This window comes from Nematolebias whitei, chromosome 3 (assembly GCF_014905685.2).
Source record: "Nematolebias whitei isolate Nwh7 chromosome 3, NemWhi1, whole genome shotgun sequence".
NCBI lineage: Eukaryota > Metazoa > Chordata > Actinopteri > Cyprinodontiformes > Rivulidae > Nematolebias > Nematolebias whitei.
The window spans coordinates 13,666,403-13,689,973 of NC_056500.1; the positions used below are offsets into that span (position 1 = coordinate 13,666,403).

Genomic DNA, 23,571 nt, shown 5'->3' on the forward strand with positions numbered 1-23,571 from the left:
GGGGGGTGTTCCTGCAGTCCAGCCCCTGGACTTGGCAGCTCATCTGAGGCAGATGTCCAGATGCAGCCCTGACAGATCTGCCTGTTCCGGGCCGCAGCCATGATGATGAGAGGACAGAGCAGAGGTAAGGAGGAGGGAGAAGTGAAAGTGAAGAATGAAAGGAAGGTAGAGCTCAGAGGAGCGGTGCCTCAGATCCTCAGGGGGGGCCGGGTCGGGCCTCACACACCGTGGACCCTCATCTCTGTCCAACCAGCCTCTTCATTGCTCTGTCACTCAGGACTAGACTTTTCCATTTTAATAAAGCTAATCCTCTCCTAAAGGTAAGATGCTCATCACCTCACTACCCCCCCCCACCCCCCACCCTTTCAACTTGAGGGCAGGATGGTTTGCTCCTCCTGATAGAAAAGAAGAATGTGTGTGAGTGAGTGAAAGGAGGCCTCCACAGCAGCTGTGCTCAGATTTAATAAAACCTGGGCCTGACTGGTTGGATAGACCTGCAGGTGGCACGTTTAGCAGCGGCTCCTGTTTAACGTGGTGATGAGCGTGGAGATACCTTTGAGCTTTGTGGAGGAAGTGGAGGAGTACAGCTCGTATTATAGTTTCTGTTATCACCTTCCCTCTGTCAGCAGAGCACTCTCCAGCTGTCAGCAGTAAAACTTTCATCCTGCTCTGTTTCAGGGAAATGTCTCCTTGATGCTCGCCACCGGCCTCTTTTATCAAAAGATACACGACAGCTTGAGAAATGAAAGAACAAAACATTTCAGCGAGGGAAACAGGACATCTGAAAAAGAATGAAAAGACGATCTAATTTCTGAACCTCCGTCCAAATATTTAAAATAATTTCCGAAAGTCTGGCCTCATTCCTTCGTTTCTTTAAACCCCTTAATGTGGTCTTAATGTTTTCAAAAGTCTGGTTTTCTTTTCTAAACAGGCTTTAAAAACCTGTTCATGTACCGCACAGTTTTTAGGCCTGATTTTATTAAACACCCATTTTAACATTTAAATACTAAACTGTACAAACCTGTCAGATCAAACTGTTGAAAGAGTAAAAACAGCCAAAATTCAAGGAGAAACCTTCAAAATCTGAGATTATGGCATAAAGAAATTAAAACTAAAAGAAAGATAGACGTAAGAAATAAGGAACTAATAACTTTTGCGTTGACATTTTCACTGTAAATGCTCAAAGTGAGACTTCTGCTGCTGTAGGTTAAGGCTGGTAAATGACGAATCCAAACTTATAGACAAGAGTCAAGAGAGAACATTCTGCTGCAGCTGATCACTCATGAGGTCAAAGGTCAATTAATAGAACCCACCAAGGAGAAACAATCCGCTGCTTTACAGCTATTTCATAAAATGTCCACTTTAATACTTTCATTGAGAAAATAATATTTAGTGAACTTTGACAATCTGTCACGTCTCTGTGCTGCGTGATCTGTTTCTTTCTCTGCAGATGGCTTCCAGATTGTCCAGTGTACCCCCCTTCCCATGCTGGGAGATTTATGGAAGCAGACCCTCACACACACAAAAAAAAAAAAAAAAGCACCCCACCTAACACCCTCCCCAGCAGGAGCTGCTGAGGCCAGCAGGAACAATGCCGAAGCAATGGCTTCATTCGGCAGGCCAGATTTACAGCTCCTCCTACACAGCACCTGCTCACTTTGTTTCCCAGGATCTGAGCTGAAAAACTTTGAAGAGCTGACGATACAAACGGGACCCCTGGCAACCCATTCTGTACAGACCCCCCCTTACAGATCTTTTATGTTTAGGAAATCTCTTGGATTTAGATGAAGAAGTCAACTGGAGAAAATCTGACATCATGAATGCCCCTCATGCCCACAGTGGGGCCCACCGAGTTTGTTGCTGCTGCCTCAAACATTAAACTGGTTAAAACGACTAACACTTCTGGACGTGTTGCTCCATTGTTTCTGCTGAGACCAAGTTCACCCCAGAAGAGCTGCTGCACTCCGACGGGAGCTGGACCACAGATGGGACATTCCTGAGATAGTTGGAGAGAAAACATTTTCCAAAGAGAAGAGGAGACAACTGGGGAGCAGAGTTCCCTTTATGTCACTGGGGACCCTGTTGGTGTCTCAGGGGCCATATGGACGCCCCCCAGTCTGCTCTGTGATAGGGAGGTTTGTGGGAACGAGTCCTGGCCGGAGTGAAGTCGTGAGCTGAGATGAATCTTGTTTTCAGTCATCCTGTCTTGTGTTCATGGATTCTCACAAACCTCATACTCACTCTTTCAATCATGAAATATCATAGTGAGTGTGAAAACTCAACAATGGCTGCCCCGCCTTATGCTGTATCTGACCCCCACCCCACTTTCTGACAGGACACCAGGTGTCAGTTTAGGACTAAATGTTTGCTGTGCTGCTTGAAGAGATATTCTCTGCAATACACCGGGAACATGTTTTGATTTAAATTAGATCATTCTGATAACACGGTGGGTCAGTTGGTAGAGCTGCCGATTCTCAGCGAGAAGGTCGCCGGTTCAAATCTCGGCCAGGGGTCTTTCTGGGTGGAGTTTGTATGTTCTCTCAATACATACGTGTGCTTTCTCCAGGTACTCCGGTTTCCTCCGACAGACAAAAAACATGCATGTTAGACTGATTGGGAACTCTAAATTGTCCCTAGGTGTGAGTGAGAGGGTCAATGGTCGTTTGTCTCATTTGTCTGTTTGTGTCCCTGACTTGCAGACTAACCAGGGTGTATCTTGCCTCTCGCACAGTGATTGCTGGATATGGGCACCAGTGACCCCCGTGACCCCAAAAGGAAACAGCGGGTAAAAGATAATGGATGGATGGATACTTCTGACAATTGTGTGGCAAATTTCAGAGCGAATCCCACAGGTGTAAGGATTATGCAGCTGCAATTATCATCCACTGCTCTGATTGGCTGCTCTAATGGCCAACAGGAGGTTGGTTTGAAACACAGCAGTGAAGGCTTCATGGGACAGAACAGGTTGGCAGGCTGTAGGCTGATGAAGTCCTCTGGATGGAGGATGAAATGTTTCTCAATTAAAGAAACTGGTCCAGATGACACGCTTTAACCATTTTTGTTGTTATCTACCTGGATGATTGAGCTTAAACCTTTTTTTTAAACATCCACTGCTCTCTTTTATCTGACAATAAAGGATAAAGGCTTTTATAAAAAAAATAATTCAGATGCAGATCTCTGAGGGTGAGGTTCTGCCTCAAGTGGAGGAGTTCAAGAATCTCTGGGTTTTGTTCACGAGTGAGGAAAGAGAGCGTGAGATTGACAGACAGATTGGTGCAGCATCTGCAGTATTGCGGACTCTGTACCAGTCCATATTGTAGTGAAGAGAGAGCTGAGCTGTAGGGCAAAACTCTCTGTTTACCGGTCAGTCTACGTTCCTACCCTCACCTATGGTCATGAGCTCTGGGTTCCTATAAATATTTGGGTATCTTGGTCTACTCGCATCTCTCTTTTAAGCTTCATGTGGAAAACTTGGTAAAGTAACTGAAAGTTAAACTGGGTTTCTTTTTCGGAAAAAGATCCTGTCTAACACTGAATGCTAAGAAGTGCCTTGTATCTGTGACTTTCTTTCCCTCCATTGATTACGGTGATATTATTTACATGAACGCTCCTACAAGAACTCTGCAGATGTTGGATGCTGTCTATCATGGTGCACTAAGATTCATAACTGGCTGTGATTATCGTACCCACCACTGCACCCTGTATTCACTGGTTAACTGGACATCATTAACTTCACGCAGACTCTCTCACATACATCTCCTCTTACATGTCTCTGTGGAAAAATGCACATGCAGTCCATAATGACCAGAGGACGCTGGCGCTGCATGTTCGCCGCTTCTCCGCGCTAAAAAGTCATTATACTGTTGCTATATTCGTGGACATTTATCTGGACTTATTTTTGTTCAGTAATTTCTCAATCAGTACTTATAACAGACAGCTTATTAGCACTCCCTAACAGGAATTTGGGACTATTGCTGTCAAACATACAACTCCAGCACGGCGGCTCGGACTTTGCTTGAAGAACTAGCAACTATTGCGCTCACCTTGCTGCTTCTGTCAACCTCCTGTGTCATCTGGATTGTTCCAGTTTGTCATCTTTTGCTGGATTTTTTTCCTGTGCTATGCTGTGGATTACATCGCACTGTCTTTTGGATATCCTTTTCGGAGCTGTGGGTCTGCTGTTAGCGGCTAGCTCTGTGCTAGCTTCCCCCGGCTTGGCTGGCTCGTCGATGTTGACCTACTCCGCCTCCCAGCTGATTGGACTCAACAACTGCTCCATCCCTCCTTCTGTTTCTACCATTAAACAACTGGGCCTTCTGCGTAGACCTCGTTATGTCCATAGAGGCTCTCGGAAGAGAACTGTTTACTCTCGGCAAGCTGGGTCTGACTCCATCCCTTCCATCTGGTCTACCGGTCCTGCCGCACATCGATTACGTCATCGGAACGCTGCCTCTGTAGTCCCTGATATTGCTGAAAGAACACAGCGCACGAAGTGGCAAGGAAAACGTGGAGTGGACTTCAGGCTGCTTAAACCCCTTCTAAAGGCTTCTACTCCAACCATTATTAAAATAGAACTTTTCAATGTTCAATCGCTATCCAATAAATCATGTCTTATTCATGATCATATTCTGGAGAAGAATTTGGACCTCTTGTGCCTTACTGAAACATGGCATCAACCAGATGTGTACAGCTCTCTGAATGAAGCCTGTCCCTCTGGATACAGTTACCTGCAGAAAGCCCGCTGCACTGGCCGTGGTGGTGGTCTGGCTGTAATTTACCGCAGTAATTTAAAATTATCACATTTAGCTTCTCGGGACTTCTTGTCTTTTGAATGTTTGGCCTTCAACCTCAAAGCCCCCCTCCTGATGAATGTTATATTGATTTATCGGCCTCCCAAACCACATGTTTCATTTAACTCAGAGATGCATGACCTCCTCACTTTTTTCTGCGCATCTCCTGTGAAAAATATTATTCTTGGAGATTTAAATATCCACATTGATAATTCCTCTTCCCCTCTGGCAGCAGAGTTTAAGTCCCTTTTGGATTCTCTCAATCTCACTCAGTATGTTGACGCCCCTACGCACAACAGGGGGCACACTCTGGATTTGGTGATTACAGACACTGTACCTATCAATAACTTATCTGTATATGACCTGGGTGTCTCAGACCACAGTGTCATCTCCCTGGAAGTGCCTTCAACTTCATCTGCTCCTAATCCTAAACGACTTATCCAGTTCCGTGACTTTAAAAACATTTCCCCTGAGGTTCTGTCCTCTGATCTCCACTCCCTGACCGCTGTCAATCATTCATCTGCAAATGACTCTGTGGATTACTACAACCAATCTCTCCAGGAGCTTCTGGACCTCCATGCTCCCTTTAAAGCAAGGCTGGTGTCTTTCTCCCGTTCAGCCCCTTGGTACACTGCTGAGCTGCGCAAGATGAAAGCAGCTGGCCGTGCTATTGAGAGACGTGTAAAATCATCTGGTCTCTCTGTACATCAGCAGGCATATAAAGAACATCAGAAAGCCTACGCCTTTTCTCTTAAAGAAGCACGGTCCAAATATTATTCCAACATCATCAACAACTGCCCTGGAAACTCTAAACAACTCTTCTCCACAATAAATCATCTCCTTAATCCCATTAAACAATCTCATGAGGACTCTGTTCAAAAATGCAACCTGTTCCTTTCATTTTTTAAAAACAAAGTTAACTCCATTAGATCTCAGCTCCATAGCCTCCCTGATCTTCATCTGCCATCTACCTGTCTGCATTCTGGGTCCCTGAGCTGCTTTGATGAGGTTGTTCTGAGTGAAGTGGAGACCATCATCAAGAAAATGAAGCCTTCATCCTGCGCCCTGGATCCTTTCCCCTCGCCTCTCATTAAATCCAATCACTCTGCAATAAGCCCATTAATCACACAAATAATAAATAAGTCACTGCAATCTGGTCAAGTTCCACTGCCTCTTAAAACTGCCATCATTAGGCCTCTTCTGAAAAAATCTAATTTGGATCCAGACATTCTTTCTAATTACCGCCCAATTTCTCACCTCCCATTTCTGTCAAAAGTGCTGGAAAAAGCAGTTGCTGCTCAGCTGCAGATCCACCTACAACAACACTCCCTGTATGAGAAGTTTCAGTCTGGCTTCCGTGCAGCTCACAGTACTGAGACCGCACTGCTGAGAGTCACCAATGATGTCCTCATGGCTGCTGACACTGGTTCTCCCTCCCTTCTTGTTCTCCTTGACCTCACTGCAGCTTTCGACACTGTGGACCATAGTATCCTCCTCCACCGTCTTCATGTGGAGGTCGGTCTCTGTGACACTGTCCTGGACTGGTTTAAATCTTTCCTCTCCAATAGGCTGGAATGTGTTAGTCTTGGCAATGCCAAGTCCCAGACCGTCTGTGTCTCCTGTGGTGTCCCTCAAGGGTCAGTTTTAGGGCCCCTGCTATTTTCCCTTTACATGTTGCCTTTAGGTCAAATTATTAATCAGTACAACATTTCTTTTCACTGTTATGCCGACGATACACAGCTTTACATCAGGACCGGAGCATCATCTTCACCACTGTCATCTCCATCTTCACTCGCTGCCCTCTCTACCTGCCTGGAGGAGATTAGGGCATGGATGAATCAGAACTTTCTTCAGTTAAACTGCTCCAAAACAGAGGCCATACTGATTGGCACCCCTCACCAGGTTCAAACTTCAACTATAACGACTATTTCATTTTCCGGACAAGACATCCTCCTCTCCACCACCTCTGTTACAAATCTTGGAATAAAAATGGACTCTCATCTTACATTTGAAAATCACATTAAGCATCTGTTTAAAACCTGTTTCTTCCATCTTCGAAATATCTCCAAACTGCGCCCATCTCTCACTTTTGCTGATGCAGAGAAACTCGTCCATGCTTTTGTCTCCTCCAGGCTCGACTACTGCAACTCCCTGTTTACTGGAATACCCGGCAAAAACCTTCAGAAGCTTCAATATATTCAAAACAGTGCAGCCAGGATTTTATTGAGAGCTCGTAAATTTGAACATATTACACCCATTCTCCATAACCTCCATTGGCTTCCTGTCACTTACAGAATTCAGTACAAAATTGCCCTCATTACCCATCAGTGTTTATATGGAAATTCACCAGATTATCTGAAGGACCTTCTTGCTCCATATTCATCCACCCGGTCCCTACGATCACAGAACAGTCATCTCCTCCACCTGCCACGAACTAAATTAAGAACCATGGGAGATCGGGCATTCTGTGTGGCTGCCCCCCGCCTCTGGAACTCCCTCCCTGAATATCTGAGAGCTCCACAATCATTGACTGACTTTAAAAAAGGCTTAAAGACTTTTCTTTTTAGGCAAGCCTATTCTGCCTCCACATGATTGTATCATTGATTTTAGTTGTTTGTATCATTGATTTTAGTTGATTTTATCACAGATTTTAGTTGATTTTATCACAGATTTTAGTTGATTGTATCATTGATTTTAATTGATTTTTATCACAGATTTTAGTTGATTTTATCATTGATTTTAGTTGCACTCTGTAGCACTTTGAGATTTTTGTTAATGAAAAGTGCGTTACAAATTAAATTCATTATTATTATTATTATTATTATTGAGTGCAGCTACGGCATGCGCTCTCAGGACATTATTACCTGCAGTGTTCCTTCAGTGAGGACTAAACTAGGCAAGAGGGCCTTCTCCTACTCAGCTCCTGTTTCCTGGAATACCATACAAAAACATTTGAAGCTCTCGACCTTGACCTCTCTAAGTGGCTTTAAGAATCTGTTGGACTCCTGGCAGGGACCAATGCAGACATGTTCCTGTTTTTAGTTTTCTACATTCGCCTTAGAATCTAGCTGTTTTTTTGTTACCTTTTTTTTAGCCATCCTATTTGTTTAAAAAAAAAAAAAACTGGAGTATGCCTTTTTATAACTGATTATTGTTGTCGCTGTTGTCCATTGTTGTCATCATTCTTTGTTGAAATCAGGTCTCTCTTGTAAATGAGTCCTCGAGGCTCAAAGGGATTTACCTGTCTAAATATGGTATGGTATAAAGTTTATTCATTTTAAAAATACAAAACAGTTTCATAACTATATATAAAAAAAATACAAGAGATTTAAAATGAAAGGCAGCAGAAAGAAGAAAAAAATCTTATTATTCTGCCTAAATTAAGGTTGAATGAAAAAAAAAAAAGACATTACACTCTCTGTTTCTACAAAACAGTTGTTTAGAATAGTAACATTTTAAAAACTGTCCAGATTGCATGACGGCACAATTAATCAAACTTTAGCTCTAAGAGTCACGGTTTCACAGTTTCACCTCTCCTTTCTGCACACCCAACTTCTTCAGGATGGATTCCTCCAGCATGAGGAAATCTTTGTACTCCTTCAGTTCCAACTTTTCCTCCTCTTCTGGGGTCTTGACTGGTTTGTCGGATGTCTAAAAACAAAACCGCAAACAAATTACTATCACTGAAAATGGGTTGCAAAAGACAGGGCACATTAAAATACCCAGTACCCTTTACTGCTGATATCTTCAGTCCAGTTTCAGTTTGATATTGCAGGGGAAAAAAAAAACAAACAAACTGATTTTAAATCAAAGCATAAAAAACTAACAATACATAATCAAAAGTAGCTTGACTAAAATGTTCTCATTCACGTATCATTTAAAGTAATGTAGAGCTATCATTTTATGACTCTTTTAAAGCTCTGCTGCCATTACACTGAATACATATTAATTTTGTAGAAATCACAAATTTACAAGGAAAATATTCACAAAGTAAAACTACTAATTTGTAGCTGTCAAACAAGAAGGTCCTGAGCTTGTAATCCTTCTGTGACCTTTCTGTGTGGAGTTTGCATGTTCTGTGTGTGCATGCATGGGTTTTCTCTTGTTTCCCCTCACCCTCCAAAAACACATGTTAGGTCCACTAATTGACCGTAGATGTGTGTGTTTCTGTATAAGCTGGGCGATCTGTCTAAGGCGTACTCCACCTCTCTGACCTATGAACAGGATGAAAAAGATGTAAAAACTGAACAGATGGATGTCCGATGATCACCCTTGGCACCTTACAAACTCTCCTTGTCTTACTTGTTCTGAATCAGTACTGCTGTATTAATGTCGACAATCAACAGAGGGGTGAACATAGCAGCCTGAGTTGGAAATTCATGTGTAACAGGAACAAAAATAAACCACTACAGACACTAGATTATTGAGCAAAAGCTAAAATTCTAACTGCACTCACACTGGAGCGCCATCCAGGCTAAGATGGAAACATTTAGCCACTTAAAGATTTAGCTTAGACACTGCCAGGAACAGCAGTTCCCAGTGGCCAAGATCAAATAACAATCAAATGAATTAAACATGAAGGAAGAAAGGAGGGACACTGACAGTAAGGCAGAGAGACAAAGACATCCAGCCTTCGTCAGTATTTGTACAGTCTATAAATGAAGTGGCACACATTTGAACAGATTTTAAAACAAATGCATGTGCACATTGACTGCCAGTAAGGATTTATCAGAGGAACATCTCATTCAAGGCTACTTCAATAGTAAACAACCTGAGAAGAATGTTCCTTGAGGTTAATCTTGGGTTTATTATTATTATTTTGGATTTATTCTCTTGACAAGTAGACACCTTTTTTATTTTTATTTTAATGATGTAAACATTTATTTAATAGTTTCAAACTGTGTGACTTTAATATAAATTGAAATGTGAATACAGTACTGCTCCTGATGAGCTAATGACAAATAATTAGTGTCCTCCTAATGGTCACGGTTAACATAACTTACAACTTGTGAAATTTAATTGATAGGTTGGCTATCTTCCCTTTTACTCCATGTACTCACTTCTGGCTCAAAAACCAGAATAAATAAAATAAAATAAAATAAAATAAATAGATAAAAAAATAAAACTGTTTGGGCTCAAATAATTAGACACCAATTATCTACAGTGGTAGATAAAATGGTTACAAATCCTATCTAACTAAGCCCCCTTTGTTTTTCAGGACCACATCTCTGTTGACCTTTAAATATCCAGAGTTTTTCCACACAAGAACTGAATTTTTCAATTTAAAATGGTGGCTTACCATTTTCTTCTCGAGTTCTTTTTCTTTTTCCTCCTTTTTCTGTTTTGCCCAGGTTTTCTTCTGCTTAGCAAAATATTTTGTGGCTTCTGTCTCATGTTCCAGGTACTTCTTCATGTGCAAACTCTAGACATAAATAAAAAGCAAGCACCAGTGAAATGTGTGACGTTTTCATAGACAGCCATTTAAATATTGCCTGTAAATTAATAAAGCAACAACTCCATGACATGTTTGATGCCTGTTGTCATTCAGTATTAGTAAACCTTAAACTGATGCTAATGTAAATATGATGAAAAGGTGGAGTTAGCCTACTAGGCTGACGTACCTCATTCTTGGAGGGAATGCAGAGCTTCTCTGACATTTCAAAAACCCGGAGAACTCCAAGGTCGTCTGTCACTGCCAAGAAATGCTGCTTGGCTGGAAGTAAACAAAGACTACATAGCAGTAAATGGTTCAAATTTATTTAGCAAAGAAACAAAGCTGTGATAAAATCAATCAAACAGAGGTCTAAGCATCACCTTGCTCCTCAGCAGGAAGAGTAAGGAAAACAGAGAATATTGTGAGAGTAGTGTTGACCAAGTGGAGGGGCTGGAGATTAAAGCCAACTATCTGACTGTTAAACAACTTATTTAATTGCAGTTTATTTAAATTTCCATCAAAAGTAAATCCAGACACAAAAAGACCAGACAGAGAAACTTACAGGAGACGGTCCAGGGTTTGATGCAGGTTATCCTGTTTTTGCTGATGGACTCGTAGACTTGTGAAGGTTTTGTAGTGTCTTCCAGCAGGTTCCACACCTCAATGCTGCCATTGTCTCTCCCAATGAAGAACACGGCAGGTCGGGTCAAAGACCAGCACCCCGAACAGTAATACTCTTCAGAGTGTGCTGATTCAAACACGGGGCCCTCCTGGATGTTTGGGAAAAGTTTAAAAAAGCAGGTATGAAAGCAGAAACATATATTTTGACTTAAATATTATCTACATCTGAGAACCCAAGACAACCCACCCCCTGCCACCCCCTTCTCTGATCCATACCAAACATTTGAGCTTTTTCCTGCATCAGGTCACTTCTCCTCAAAGTTCAAAATTTTCTACATAAAGAGGAGTATACTGTCTGTGTACACGATCTAAGTAAAAGTACACACTATACAGTGTACATGACTTTAGTAAAAGTACACAGTATACTGTGCACATGACTTTAGTAAAAGTACACAGTATACTGTGCACATGACTTTAGTAAATGTACTTGGTGTTCTCTAATGAAGTGTTGAAGTTGTAAGAAGTCTTTAACCTGCACCATCAAGACCACTGGCATTCTGAAAGAGAGGGGTTTAAAACAACTTTTCTCTAGTTTATTTTATTTCATTTCAGTGTTTTCAATAGAGAGGTTGTCAGATATATTTTAAAAAGTATATATTGCACAGGAAGTCCTTTACAGAGGATAAATTAACTTAAATTTAAAACTAAAAACAATTGTCCTCCAATGCAAGAATTGGGGGTTTGATTCCACCAGCAGTCACATGCCGAAGTGTCCCAGGGCAAGACACTGTACCACTCATTGCCTCAGATATGTGTCCCATTGGTGTAGGAATGTGATAAAGCACTGATTAGTCTTTGTCTAGATCTAGTAGAGTGCTGTATGAATGGGTACATGAGGACACAGATTGTAGTGTAAAGCACTTTAAGTAGCTAGATAAGATAGAAAAGCGCTATATAAGTACAGTCCATTTACTATTTACATTTTTTTTTTATTTGCCAGATCCACTGATTTCTCCCTTGGAATTATGTTTTTTTCCCCCAATAGGATTATATTTACAGGATTTCAGCTATATAGTTTATTTTTCATATTTGATCATTTATTATATTACACTGATCACAGTACAGTTACCTCCCAGTATGGTTCTAAATATAAGCAAGTTTAGCTCATCAAAATAACCACAACACCTTGTTAATGTTATAATAACATGTAGAAATGAATTAGCAGTTATTGATGATGAACTACAAACTCAGACAGAACGTCGTGAGTTTTGGTGATAAATTTCAAGTTAAATAAAGGATTATTGAGCATGCATCAGGATATTAAATAAAGACCCACATTTCTGTTAAAATCTGGGGAATATAAATATTCATCTTTTAGCATTAATAGCATCCATCCATTATCTTCATCCACTTCTTTCTTTTCGGGTCGCTGGGGTCACTGGCGCCCATGTCCAGCCATCATTGTGTGAGAGGTGGGGGACACCCTGGACAGGTCTCCAGTCCATCACAGGGACACTTAGAGATAAATGAGACAAACAACCATTCACTCTCTCACTCACACCTAGAGATAATTTAGAGTTACCAATTAGCGTAACATGCATGTCTTTGGTCTGTGGGAAGAAACCGGAGTACCCGGAGAAACCCCGCATGCTCAGAGAGAACATGTAAACTCTGCCCAGAAAGGTCCCTGGACCGGGATTTGAACTTCTCGCTGACAGGCAACAACTTTACCAACTGCGCCACCGTGCCGTCTAGCATTAATATTTATTTAAAAAAAACTAAAGCAGCAGAAGCAGCCTCTCTTCTTTCTTACCATGACTCCTTCCTTGGAAATGGCAAATTTCCATATTCCTATCGTTAGAATAACGTCTTTCAAGAAGGGGGATCGCTGAACAGTGTGCACCATGCCGTGACAAGCATTGAAACAGTGGAGGGGTTTGATTTCTGCGAAAGAAGTAACCCATAATAAATAAATAAAAATTTCACTTGACAAAAAAAATTGTTTCTAATCATTTAAAAGTTAACAACAACAAGAAACAATCAAAAAACATTTGCAATCCTATAAATTTTGAACATGTTGAATGTCAACCAAAAACAAACAAAGTTTTTACTGTGAAGTTTACTGTGAAAGTGGTTCTAATCTTATTTGATATATCTGGGGTAATTGTCTTATGAGCCAATCCTAATGCTTTGGTTTGATATCAAAATGCTGGTTAAGAGTCAGAAATACATATTTATGTTCTTACAACCACAACAGCATTAAACCCATCCACTTACAGGGCAACATACCTTTCCAGTCAGTGCAAACAATTTCACCTTGCTGAAAAATAAAAGAAATACAGAACAAAGCTACGCATATTTAATATTTCTCCTCCTATTGCTAAGTATTGCTTAGTTTTATTGTTTAAAAGCACTTTACCAGTGTTCCAACATAAATCTTTGTGTTAACATCTTCCAGAGTCTTGAGTGTTTTGCTCGAGGGGATTGTGAGTTGTCTATAGTCAGCGATGACTCCTGAGGCATTTTCTGCATGAGAAATCAAGATAAACAGCATATTTTAGCAAATGAAGAAAGATGGCATGACCTTTAAAGGTCATGGTCAAGGTCAAGGTTTCTTTATTGTCATTTGCATCATAAGTGGTACATGTGGTGGAACAAAATTGTGTACACAGGGTCCCAGTTACATCAAACAGAAGTATAAATTGTAAAAGAAAAACAGTAATAAGATCTAAGATATGAACTAAGAAATACGCTAAACTAAGAAAATGCTAAGCACCAATAGTACAAAAACAATACGCCGAACAACAGCAGCATGAAATATGCACATTAAACATGCACTTGCAAAAAAAAAAAAAAAAAAACACCTACAAGGAGAGATAGGACTACATTTAGTTAATGTGAAGGTCTAGTGTTTAAAGGGAATAAGTAATGCTAACTGGACAGCAGCATTGGTCCAGTCTGCTTAGTTGTCTGATCATAAACCAGAAGGCAGACGAACAGAAGAAATGGAAGTGTGGTGTGTAGCTGGACTAAACGAGTCAGTAGGAGGGAATAAAAGTGAGTAAAAATAATATCTCTAGAAATCCTGAAGCATCAAAAGTAAAAAATAAGTTACTGTCATTCTGAAAATGTTTAATTTATTAAGAATGTTGGAAATAAAACATAACGTTAAAGCTAGTTTAACTGAGTATTTTGGAGGAACCCCCCCCCCCCCATCAAAATCAGTACAAATTTACTGCACAAATATTTAATACTTATTTGTGCAACTGATTGGATGAAAATGAATAAAATTCAAAAACTGAAGCAGAAACAAACATCTCACATCCATCCATCCATTATCTTTTACCCGCTTCTTCCATTTTGGGTCACGGGGTTTCGCCGGTGCCCATGTCCGGCAATCACTGTGCGAGGGGCGGGGGACACCCTGGACTGGTCGCAAGTCCATCACAGGGACACATAGAGACAAACGAGACAAACAACCATTCACTCTCTCACTCACACCTAGGGACAATTTAGAGTTACCAATCAGCCTAACATGCATGTTTTTGGTCTGTGGGAGGAAACCAGAGCACCCGGAGAAAACCCACGCATGCACAGATATAACATACAAACTCCACCCAGAAAGGCCCCCGGACCGGGATTTGAACCAGGGACCTGCTCGCTAAGAGGCAGCAGCTCTACCAGTTGTGCCACCGTGCTGCCCTTCACATCCTGAAGGGTAAAATGTTTTTCCAGTGTTCTTACCTGTGACACCATCACTGGTGTAAGGGTGAAAGCAGAACTTCCAAGGACTGTATGTTCCAACATCATCAACCTTAAAGAGATAAACCTGACACATGACAGAGAAGAGATGATTTTACTCCACATCAGATTGACTGAAACTCAACAGAATAAAAATAAAATAATAATGATAAAACTTTAAAAAATATTTCAGACACTCACCCCAAAATATCTGGAGTAATAAAAAATATGTACAATGTTTTTCTCATATTAATTCATGGATTAAAACAAATAAAATAAAATAAAAAATTGGATTTTTTTTTCTACACCTAGAGGTGTAGAAATACACACCAGTACCACACATTTGAGAGGTTTTTCCTGCATACAGGTCACTTCTCAAAGGTTTTCATGAACTTTGTCAAAGTACACAGCTTACTGTGTACAGTACATGATTTGTAGAGTATACTGGGCAGATGAACTTGGTCAAAGTACACAGTAGAAGTGTTCTCTAATGAAGCACCAAGACCAACATCATTCTGAAGGAGAAGACGGGCTTCAACAACTTTTCTTTAGTTTACTTTTATGTCATTTCATTGTTCTCAAGTGAGAGGTTGTCAGATATATTTTAATAAATTATAGCACAGGAAGTCCAATCCTATGCAGATTGTAAATGACCTTTGTTTTTTCTAGAATTACAGCTTCCGTACTGATTTCTCCTCTAAAATGACTATTATTACTTGGGATTATATTACATAATTTCAGCTCATGTAGTCATTTAATAGTATTTAATTTCTTATTTGATCATGTTTTATGTTACATTTATCACAGTGCAGTTACCTCTCAGTGTGGTTCTAAATATAATCCAAGTTCAGCTCATCCAAACCGCTACAACACCTTGTTGTTGCTAAAACACCGTGTAGAATTGATTTTTTTTAGATAATGATAAATGACAAACACCTGAAAATGACTCTCACTGAGCGAACTTTGTTAATTTGGGGTTAAAATTAAAGTTAAACAGAGAAACCCATCCCTGCTATAATCTGAGTCATATACATTTTCATCTTTTAGCCTTATTTATTTATTTTTTTTAAACAAAGCAGCAGAAACAGCCTGTCTCATTGTGAGAGAAACTCAACGAGCTGCACACTCCCTGCACATCTCTCTCACTGACCAGGAGTTCGGTCACGTGCGGAGGTTGCACGTCTGTACAATGATGACGATGCTCTGAACACATTAACATTTAACACAAAGTTAAATTTTAGATACAAAAGTCCTCCAAGTGCAGGAGGAAGGGGCGGTGTGAAGGTGAATCATGTCTGGTATCTCTCCTGGCTGCCAACACATCCATCCATTCATCCATCCATCCATTTTCTTCCGCTTATCCGGGGTTGGGTCACGGGCCCTGCGTTGGAATGATGATGTTACAACAATCACAGCTCGGGGGCTGAAAATTTTTTTTTCATGCTTTTTGAAAAACATCTAGTTTGCTGTTGCCTCTTCTCCTCACAATATTCTATTTTTTTTCTTTGCTACACATTTGGGACCTGTGGAGACCAGCACAAAAAGCTTTTTCCCATTCATGAATGATGAGCTCCAAATGTTTTCAAAGGGGACGATGTGGCCTACATGAAGGATCCAGACTTCCCTCTCCTCCTCTCCCCAGCCACTTGGGCCAGCTCCTCCGGGGGAATCCTAAGGCATTCCGAGGCCAGCCGAGAAACTTATAGTCCGTCCAGCGTGTCCTGGGTCTTCCTCTGGGTCTCCTCCCGGTGGGACGTGTCCGGAACACCTCACCAGGGAGGCATCCAGGAGGCATCCTAACCAGATGCCTGAGCCACCTCAACTGGCTCCTCTCGATGTGAAGAAGCAGCGGCTCTACTCTGAGTCCCTCCCGGATGACCGAGCTTCTCACCCTAGCTCTAAGGGAGAGCCCAGACACCCTGTGGAGAAAACTCATTTCGGCCACCTGTATCGGTGATCTTGTTCTTTCGGTCACAACCCAAAGCTCATGACCATAGATGAGGGTAGGAAAGTAGATCAACCGGTAAATTGAGAGCTTCGCCTTTTGACTTAGCTCTCTCCTCACCATGACAGACCAGTGCAGCGCCTGCTTCACTGCTGACACTGCATCTATCCGCCTATCGATCTCACGCTCCATTTTTCCCTCATTGGTGAACAAGACCCCGAGATACTTGAACTCCTTCACTTGGGGCAGGACCTCCTCCCAACCCGGAGAGGGCACTCTACCCTTTTACGGCTCAAGACCATGGCCTCGGATTTGGAGGAACTGATCCTCATCCCAACCGCGTCACACTCGGCTGCGAACCGCTCCAGCAAAAGCTGTAGATCACGACTTGATGAAGCCAATAGGACCACATCATCTGCAAAAAACAGAGAAGCGATCCTAAGCCCACCAAAACGGATCCCCTCAACACCTTGGCTGCGCCTAGAAATTCTATCCATAAAAGTTATGAACAGAATCGTTGACAAAGGACAACCTTGGCGGAGTCCAACTCTCACTGGGAACGAGCCTGACTTACTGCCGGCAATGCGGACAAAGCTCTGACACCGGTCATACAGGGACCTAACAGCCCGTATCAAAGGGCCTGGTACCCCATACTCCCGGAGTACACAGGGCTCCCCGAGGGACGCGGTCAAATGCCTTCTCCAAGTCCACAAAGCACATGTAGACTGGTTGGGCAAACTCCCACGCACCCTCCAGGACCCTGCTGAGGGTGTAGAGCTGGTCCAGTGTTCCAAGACCAGAATGAAAAATGCACTGCTCCTCCTGAATCCAAGGTTTGACTATCCAATGGGCCCTCCTCTCCAGAACCCCTGAATAGACCTTTCCAGGGAGGCTTAAGAGTGTGATCCCCCTGTAGTTGGAACACACTCTACGGTCTCCCTTTTTGAATAGGGGGACCACCACCCCAGTCTGCAAATCCAGGGGAACTGCCCCCAATGTCCACGTAATATTGCAGAGTCGTGTAAGCCAACACAACCCCACAACATCCAGATCCTTAAGGAGCTCCGGGTGAATCTCATCCACCCCTGGGGCCCTGCCACCGAGAAGCTTTTAAACCACCTTTGTGGTCTAAGAACCAGAGATTGGAGAGCCCAACCCAAAGTCCCAAGGCTCCGCTTCCTCAATGGAAGACGTGCCTGTGGGATTGAGGAGGTTTTCGAAATATTCTGCCCACCGACCCACGATATCCCAAGTTGAGGTCAGCAGCACACCACCTCCACTGTAAATAGTGTTGGTGGCATACCGCTTCCCTCCCCCCTGAGATGCCAGATGGTGGACCAGAATCACCTCGAAACCGTACGGAAGTCATTCTCCATGGCCTCTCCGAACTTTTCTCACGCCCGGGTTTTTGTCTCAGCGACCACCCGAGCCACATGCCGCTTGGACTGCCAGTACCCATCAGCTGCTTCCGGGGTCCCACAGGCCAAAAAGGCCCGATAGGACTCCTTCTTTAGCCTGACAGCATCCCTCACCATCGGTGTCCACCACCGGGATTGAGGATTACCGCTGCGAAAGGCACTGACAACCTTGTGGCCACAGCTCCGATAAGCCGCCTTGACAATAGAGGCGTAGAACATGGTCCACTCGGACTCAATGTCCCCCGCCTCCCCCAGAATGTGTTCGTAGCTCTCTCGGAGGTGTGAGTTAAAGCTCCGTCTCACAGGAGACTCTGTCAGACATTCCCAGCAAACCCTCACAATACAATTGGGTCTGCCAGGTCTGACTGGCATCCTCCCCCACCATCGGAGCCGACTCAACACCAGGTAGTGGACACGCCCCATGGCATGTCCGTGCAAAGCTAAATTTTTACGACCGTGTACGTGGTGTTGCACAATAAACTGCCCAGCGACGGACTGTTTTGTATGAGACACCAATGTATTAAAATCCCCTTCTTCATCCCTGATCTGGCTTTTTCTTTTGTTTATTTGCCAAGAGGTAAGTGATCTCTTCCGCCTCCGTTGACTCCATGACTGAAATGGTGAGAAATGAAGGAATTTGTCATGAGCGAATTAAACTCAGGTCCAGCGTGGTTGCAGGAGGGTCTGGAGATGTCCTGGTGGGCTAGTCTGATGTGTGGGCTGCAGAGCCAGCGCACCCTGTTTTTTAAAAAAAAATGTATATCTTTTTATTAACAACACATAAACACAGAACACCGCTGCAGCTGAGGCTGCTAGCGCTAATTTTTTTTCTTCTGACCTGTCAATCAATCCAGTAGGCGTGTCAGTAAATGACCAATCAGTGAGCTCTATTTGTCCCGAAGGTAAACGCCCCTTGTCTGTGAAGCTGCTCTGCAGCTGCTCAGGGTGTACGCTTGAGTATCAAGTGTGAACCCTCTGCATACAGTACACGCGTACGTACGCATGAATGGACGTACACAGGAGTATACTGGGGGCTTTATGCTTGAACATAGTGTTTGTTATGGACAATCCATGACGAGCACAGAAGTCCAACAACAGAACACCACTCGGGTCAGATCAGGGCCGTTCCTCTCAACCACACCCCTCCAGGTCTCACTGTCATTGCCCATGTGAGCGTTGAATTCCCCCAGTAGAACAAGGGAGCCCCCAGTAGGCACACTCTCCAGTACCCCCTCTAAGGATTTCAAAAAGGGTTGGTAATCTGAGCTGCCGTTTGGTGCATAAGCACAAACAACAGTCAGAACCCGTCCCCCAACACGTAGGCGGAGGGAGGCTACCCTCTCGTTCACCGGCGTGAACCCCAACGTACAGGCACCAAGATGGGGGGCAACAAGTATGCCCACTCCTGCTCTGTGCCTCTCGCCAGGGGCAACTCCAGAGTGGAAGTGTCCAACCCCTCTCAAGGAAACTGGTTCCAGAGCCAGAGCCATGTGTTGAGGTGAGTCCGACTATTTCTAGCCAGAACCTCTCAACCTCACACACACAGACCAGCTCAGGCTCCTTCCCCACCAGAGATGTGACATTCCACGTCCCAATAGCCAGCTTCTGTAGTCGAGGATCAGACCGCTAGGGTCCCCGCCTTTGGCCACCACCCATCCCACATTGCACCCGACCCCTTTGGCCCCTCCCACAGGTGGTGAGCCCATGGGAAGGGGGACCCACGTCTCCTCTTCGGGCTGTACCCGGCTGGGCTCCATGTGTAAAAGCCCGGCCACCAGGCGCTCGCCAGCCTGCCCCACCTCCAGGCCCAGCTCCAGAGTGGGGCCCCGGTGACCCACGTCCGGGCGAGGGAACAGTGTTTCCGTTGTTTGTGCTTATCATAAGAGGTCTTTACCTTGCCAACACATGCATTTAATAATTTATTATGTCATCATCTTCATGGGGGGTGCAGGTGGTTCTGTTAGGGGAGCGGGGTATCCTCCTTGGCTTGCTGCAGGCAAGCTTTCACCTGCAGTTTCTCTGTGCTGCTCACTGGGCTCACAGTGTATCAGACAGCATGCCTGCCCTGCTCTGTTCTGATTAGGTCAAACTGTGGCTCTGGTTCTCTTTAATGGTTGAAAGCAAAGTCAGTTTAATCCCTGTTTCATCATTAGATTGGATGTAAAAAAGTTAAATCTGGTCCTCTGGACATTAAAAAAAAACAAAACAAAGCAAAACAACAAAAAAAATGTAGAAACGTTTCGTCTCTCATCCAAGAGACTTCCTCAGTCTGAGGAAGTCTCTTGGATGAGAGATGAGTTTCTACATTTTTTTGTTGTTTTGCTTTGTTTTTTTTGTTTTTTTTGAATATCCAGAGGACCAGATTGAACTTTTTTAGATTTTTCTACCTGGATTATTGAGCATGCATCAGGATATTAGATTGGATGGTTTTAACAAGACTACACCAAAACATTTTTTCTACCCCCTCCTCATTTTTACAGATGACAGAAATCCATCCTGGCCACGTTCAAAATTATGGAAATCTGTTGCAGTGATGGAGAACTTAAATCCATGTTAATGTTTAGTGTCTTTAAATTAAAATTTGTGATTTATTTTGAACAGTTGTCTTACTCATATTTTCATTTTAATTACACTTAAACATCTTCTCTGAGGGTCTATGTCTCATGTCGTTGTCTAGATTTCATTGTCAGACTATGACCAGCCTAATGTAGGTTAATCATTCAGCTAAGGGCTTTGTTTATGATGAGTGCGTACCTGCATTTCAGAATTGTAAATCAGTAAATCTGAAAACCTACTGGAGTAAACTCTGTACCATTTGATAAAGTTCAGGATAACCATTTTTATTTTTTGATTTCATACTTTGAAAAGGGAGCCTTTCACAATAAACATATAAACAACAAACAACAATAAACATATAAACAACATATAATATTAAGCTTTTAAAATTCAATTGGAAATTAATTTAACTGTTAAACTGGTGGTTTACTTAGCTTCACATTGAAGCATTAGTTATTTACTTTGGAAATAATCAAAAGGAATTGGGTGAAATTTAATTCACATGATTCTTTTTATAATCTCCAAATGTTACAATACCGTGAAGAATGGTTTCCATGTCCTGTCCAGGTGTTTGAACGTTTCAGAGACTCTGTAGAATGTCTTTGGGGTCTTTGGAGTCGCAGGTTTCGGTTTGAGGTAATCCAGATTTGGAAGTCTCACATCCCAGAACTTTAAGGTGCTTTAGAATGAGAGAAATACACACACACATTTTAAAAATTAATCTTTTATCTCAAAGGTTCTTATTCAAAGATGTGGCAAATTCAAGTAACTACATGCTGCAGCCTGTATTTAGGAATGCTTATATCTTTGTGCAACATCTTACTGCAGTTGCTGCTCTGAGGACTTTAGAAAAAAACAAGTCTTGGATTATTCTACAGGTTCCAACAAGTGTAATGTTGACATATACTGTAAATGTTTTTGGAAGGTCACAGCAACTCCTGAATTTGCTTACAAAGTGTGTATATATACACAATCAAATGCTTACAATTCTTTCTTTTTTGGGAGAGGGAAGGGGAGTAAATATTACACATCTCTAGGTTGAACATTATTTGTAAATCACAAAATATGTTTATCATTAAGGTGAATGACTCAAGACTAAAATGTCCCTGTGCATGTATGTGCCATTGAAATACAAAAACCACAGCGCTAGCTAGTGACCTGGCATGGAAACTAAAGCAGATTTAATGAGCACAAGATCATTCACATGTGAACTGGGCCTAATCCACACTTTCATGAATGTTACCACAGCATCAACGCCAGGCAAACAAAGACTTTAACAACTCTTCCGTGGGAGGGAAGTGGGACTAACTAATCGTCATGTGAGTTTAGCTTGAATAAGAGCATCACATGCAGTTTAAGGGCCCTGCATACTCCATCCGAAGCGCAAAATCAGCTCTCATTGACGTAGTTGCGTGATAAAATCATGTCATTTTGTTTTCAGAGTAGTTTCACCTGCCCCTTCTTGACACGAGGTCTGGGCTAATGTTTCTCACAGGCGTATGTGCCAAGTATTGTGCGATTGGTCAGAAGTTTGTTGGCGTGTTTGTCAATGCTGAGATACACTCTGACATTCAGCTGTACGGCTCTTAAAATACACTTCTTCATGAAAAATTTGTGGCCATAATGCAGATGCAGGGAGTGAGTGGAGACTCCGGCGGGAAGGAACCCACAGGACGTATACTGCAGCAGGCGGGGTTTCCCAGGAGCTCTGCGTCATGTGTCTCATGGACTATGAAAAATGTGTGTAAACAAACGTCCTGCAACCACATGACCGCGTGTCGACTGTTCGGCTTCAGGTGGAGTATGCCGGGGCCCTTCAAAGCTTGAAACTCCAAACTCTCCAGTTTTGAAATCTCAAACCCAGCCGGTTGAAGCAGATGACCACTTGTCCTGAGCCTGGTACTGCTAAAGGTTTCTTCCTCATGAGGGAGTTTTTCCTTTCCACTGTTGCCTTTGTGCTTGCTCAAGATGAGAGTTCTGCCATGGAGTCAAATTCAAAGCAGTCTGCTCCTCAGAAAAATAGTGTTAACTTATTTTCTATATATATGAATATTTCTGTTCAGTGCCCTGAGATGACTTCTGTTGTGACTTGGTGGTAGATAAATAAACTAAACTGAAATGAAATGACAAAGATCCCCGGATGGTAAGCCAAACGTCTTCAATTACAGAATGGATGTCCAGTTGTTTATTTTTTAGAATTTTTATTTTTTTGGGGGGTGGGGGTAAACATTATTATATAAATACAAATATTTTATGTTATAATCTCATACAAAAATAAAAATAAATTAACAAATAATGTTTTGCCTGAAGCCTACCCATCAGGTGAGCAGGTGAGGACCTGAACGGAAACCTTCAACTTGTTCTCCACAGTTACGCCTTTACTTATCACCTTATGAGAGAGAAAGAGACAAAATCAACGACGTCTACAAAGGATGTTCAGAATTTGTAAAACCCAGAGGTGATGTTCTGAAGATATATGAGAGGTTAATGTTGTTTTCTGAAGACACCAATGATTACTTATGTTCATTTATCTTGATTAGAGCAGAAGGTTGTAATGATTTATTACTAAAAGCAGAATAAGCACAAGCGGTCCTGTCAAACCAATTCTGCTCTGTAGACTGTACCAGTTTATTAAATCTGTGAAGAATACCTTGTATGGGAATGTTTCTATCTTTCTGTACACACTTGGGTTTGTTTTTTAATGAGGCAAATATTATTATTTCCATCCATGTCCTTCAGATGTCTTAAAAAGATCAATACATGTATACAGTATACTACAGGTCTCACTTGTAAATGAGTCTTCAAGGATCAACATGACTTATCTTTTTAAATAAAGGTTGAATGAATGAATGAATAAATGGTTAAATATTTAGATGTAGTTGGAAAAACAACTAAATGCAGTTTCAATTTTGTCTTGGATTGCTGTTTGGGAAAAAAAAAAGGAAAACACTGTAAGAATAAACACAATTTCTGAAGCTACAAAAAAAGTTTGTGGGACAATGGGTGGAGAGATTTTATATACTGTACATACACACATACACATACATATAAAAAAAAATATCTCCA

At 42.2% G+C, this 23,571-nt stretch overlaps 1 protein-coding gene across 1 annotated transcript in view; it reads right to left on the reverse strand.

Moving 5' to 3' along the window:
* Nucleotides 1-4,407: 4,407 nt before the first annotated feature.
* Nucleotides 4,408-23,571, reverse strand: part of dnai3 (dynein axonemal intermediate chain 3) — a 31,587-nt gene continuing 12,423 nt past the window's right edge. Inside the window, exons 11-21 of the mRNA XM_037698083.1 lie at nt 22,821-22,894; nt 21,043-21,184; nt 14,590-14,674; nt 13,265-13,371; nt 13,135-13,165; nt 12,659-12,789; nt 10,787-10,994; nt 10,412-10,503; nt 10,090-10,212; nt 8,322-8,441; nt 4,408-4,470 (exon numbers count right to left, since the gene is read on the reverse strand). Coding sequence (XP_037554011.1) covers nt 4,408-4,470; nt 8,322-8,441; nt 10,090-10,212; nt 10,412-10,503; nt 10,787-10,994; nt 12,659-12,789; nt 13,135-13,165; nt 13,265-13,371; nt 14,590-14,674; nt 21,043-21,184; nt 22,821-22,894 — 1,176 coding nt within the window. The remainder of the gene's footprint in view (nt 4,471-8,321; nt 8,442-10,089; nt 10,213-10,411; nt 10,504-10,786; nt 10,995-12,658; nt 12,790-13,134; nt 13,166-13,264; nt 13,372-14,589; nt 14,675-21,042; nt 21,185-22,820; nt 22,895-23,571) is intronic.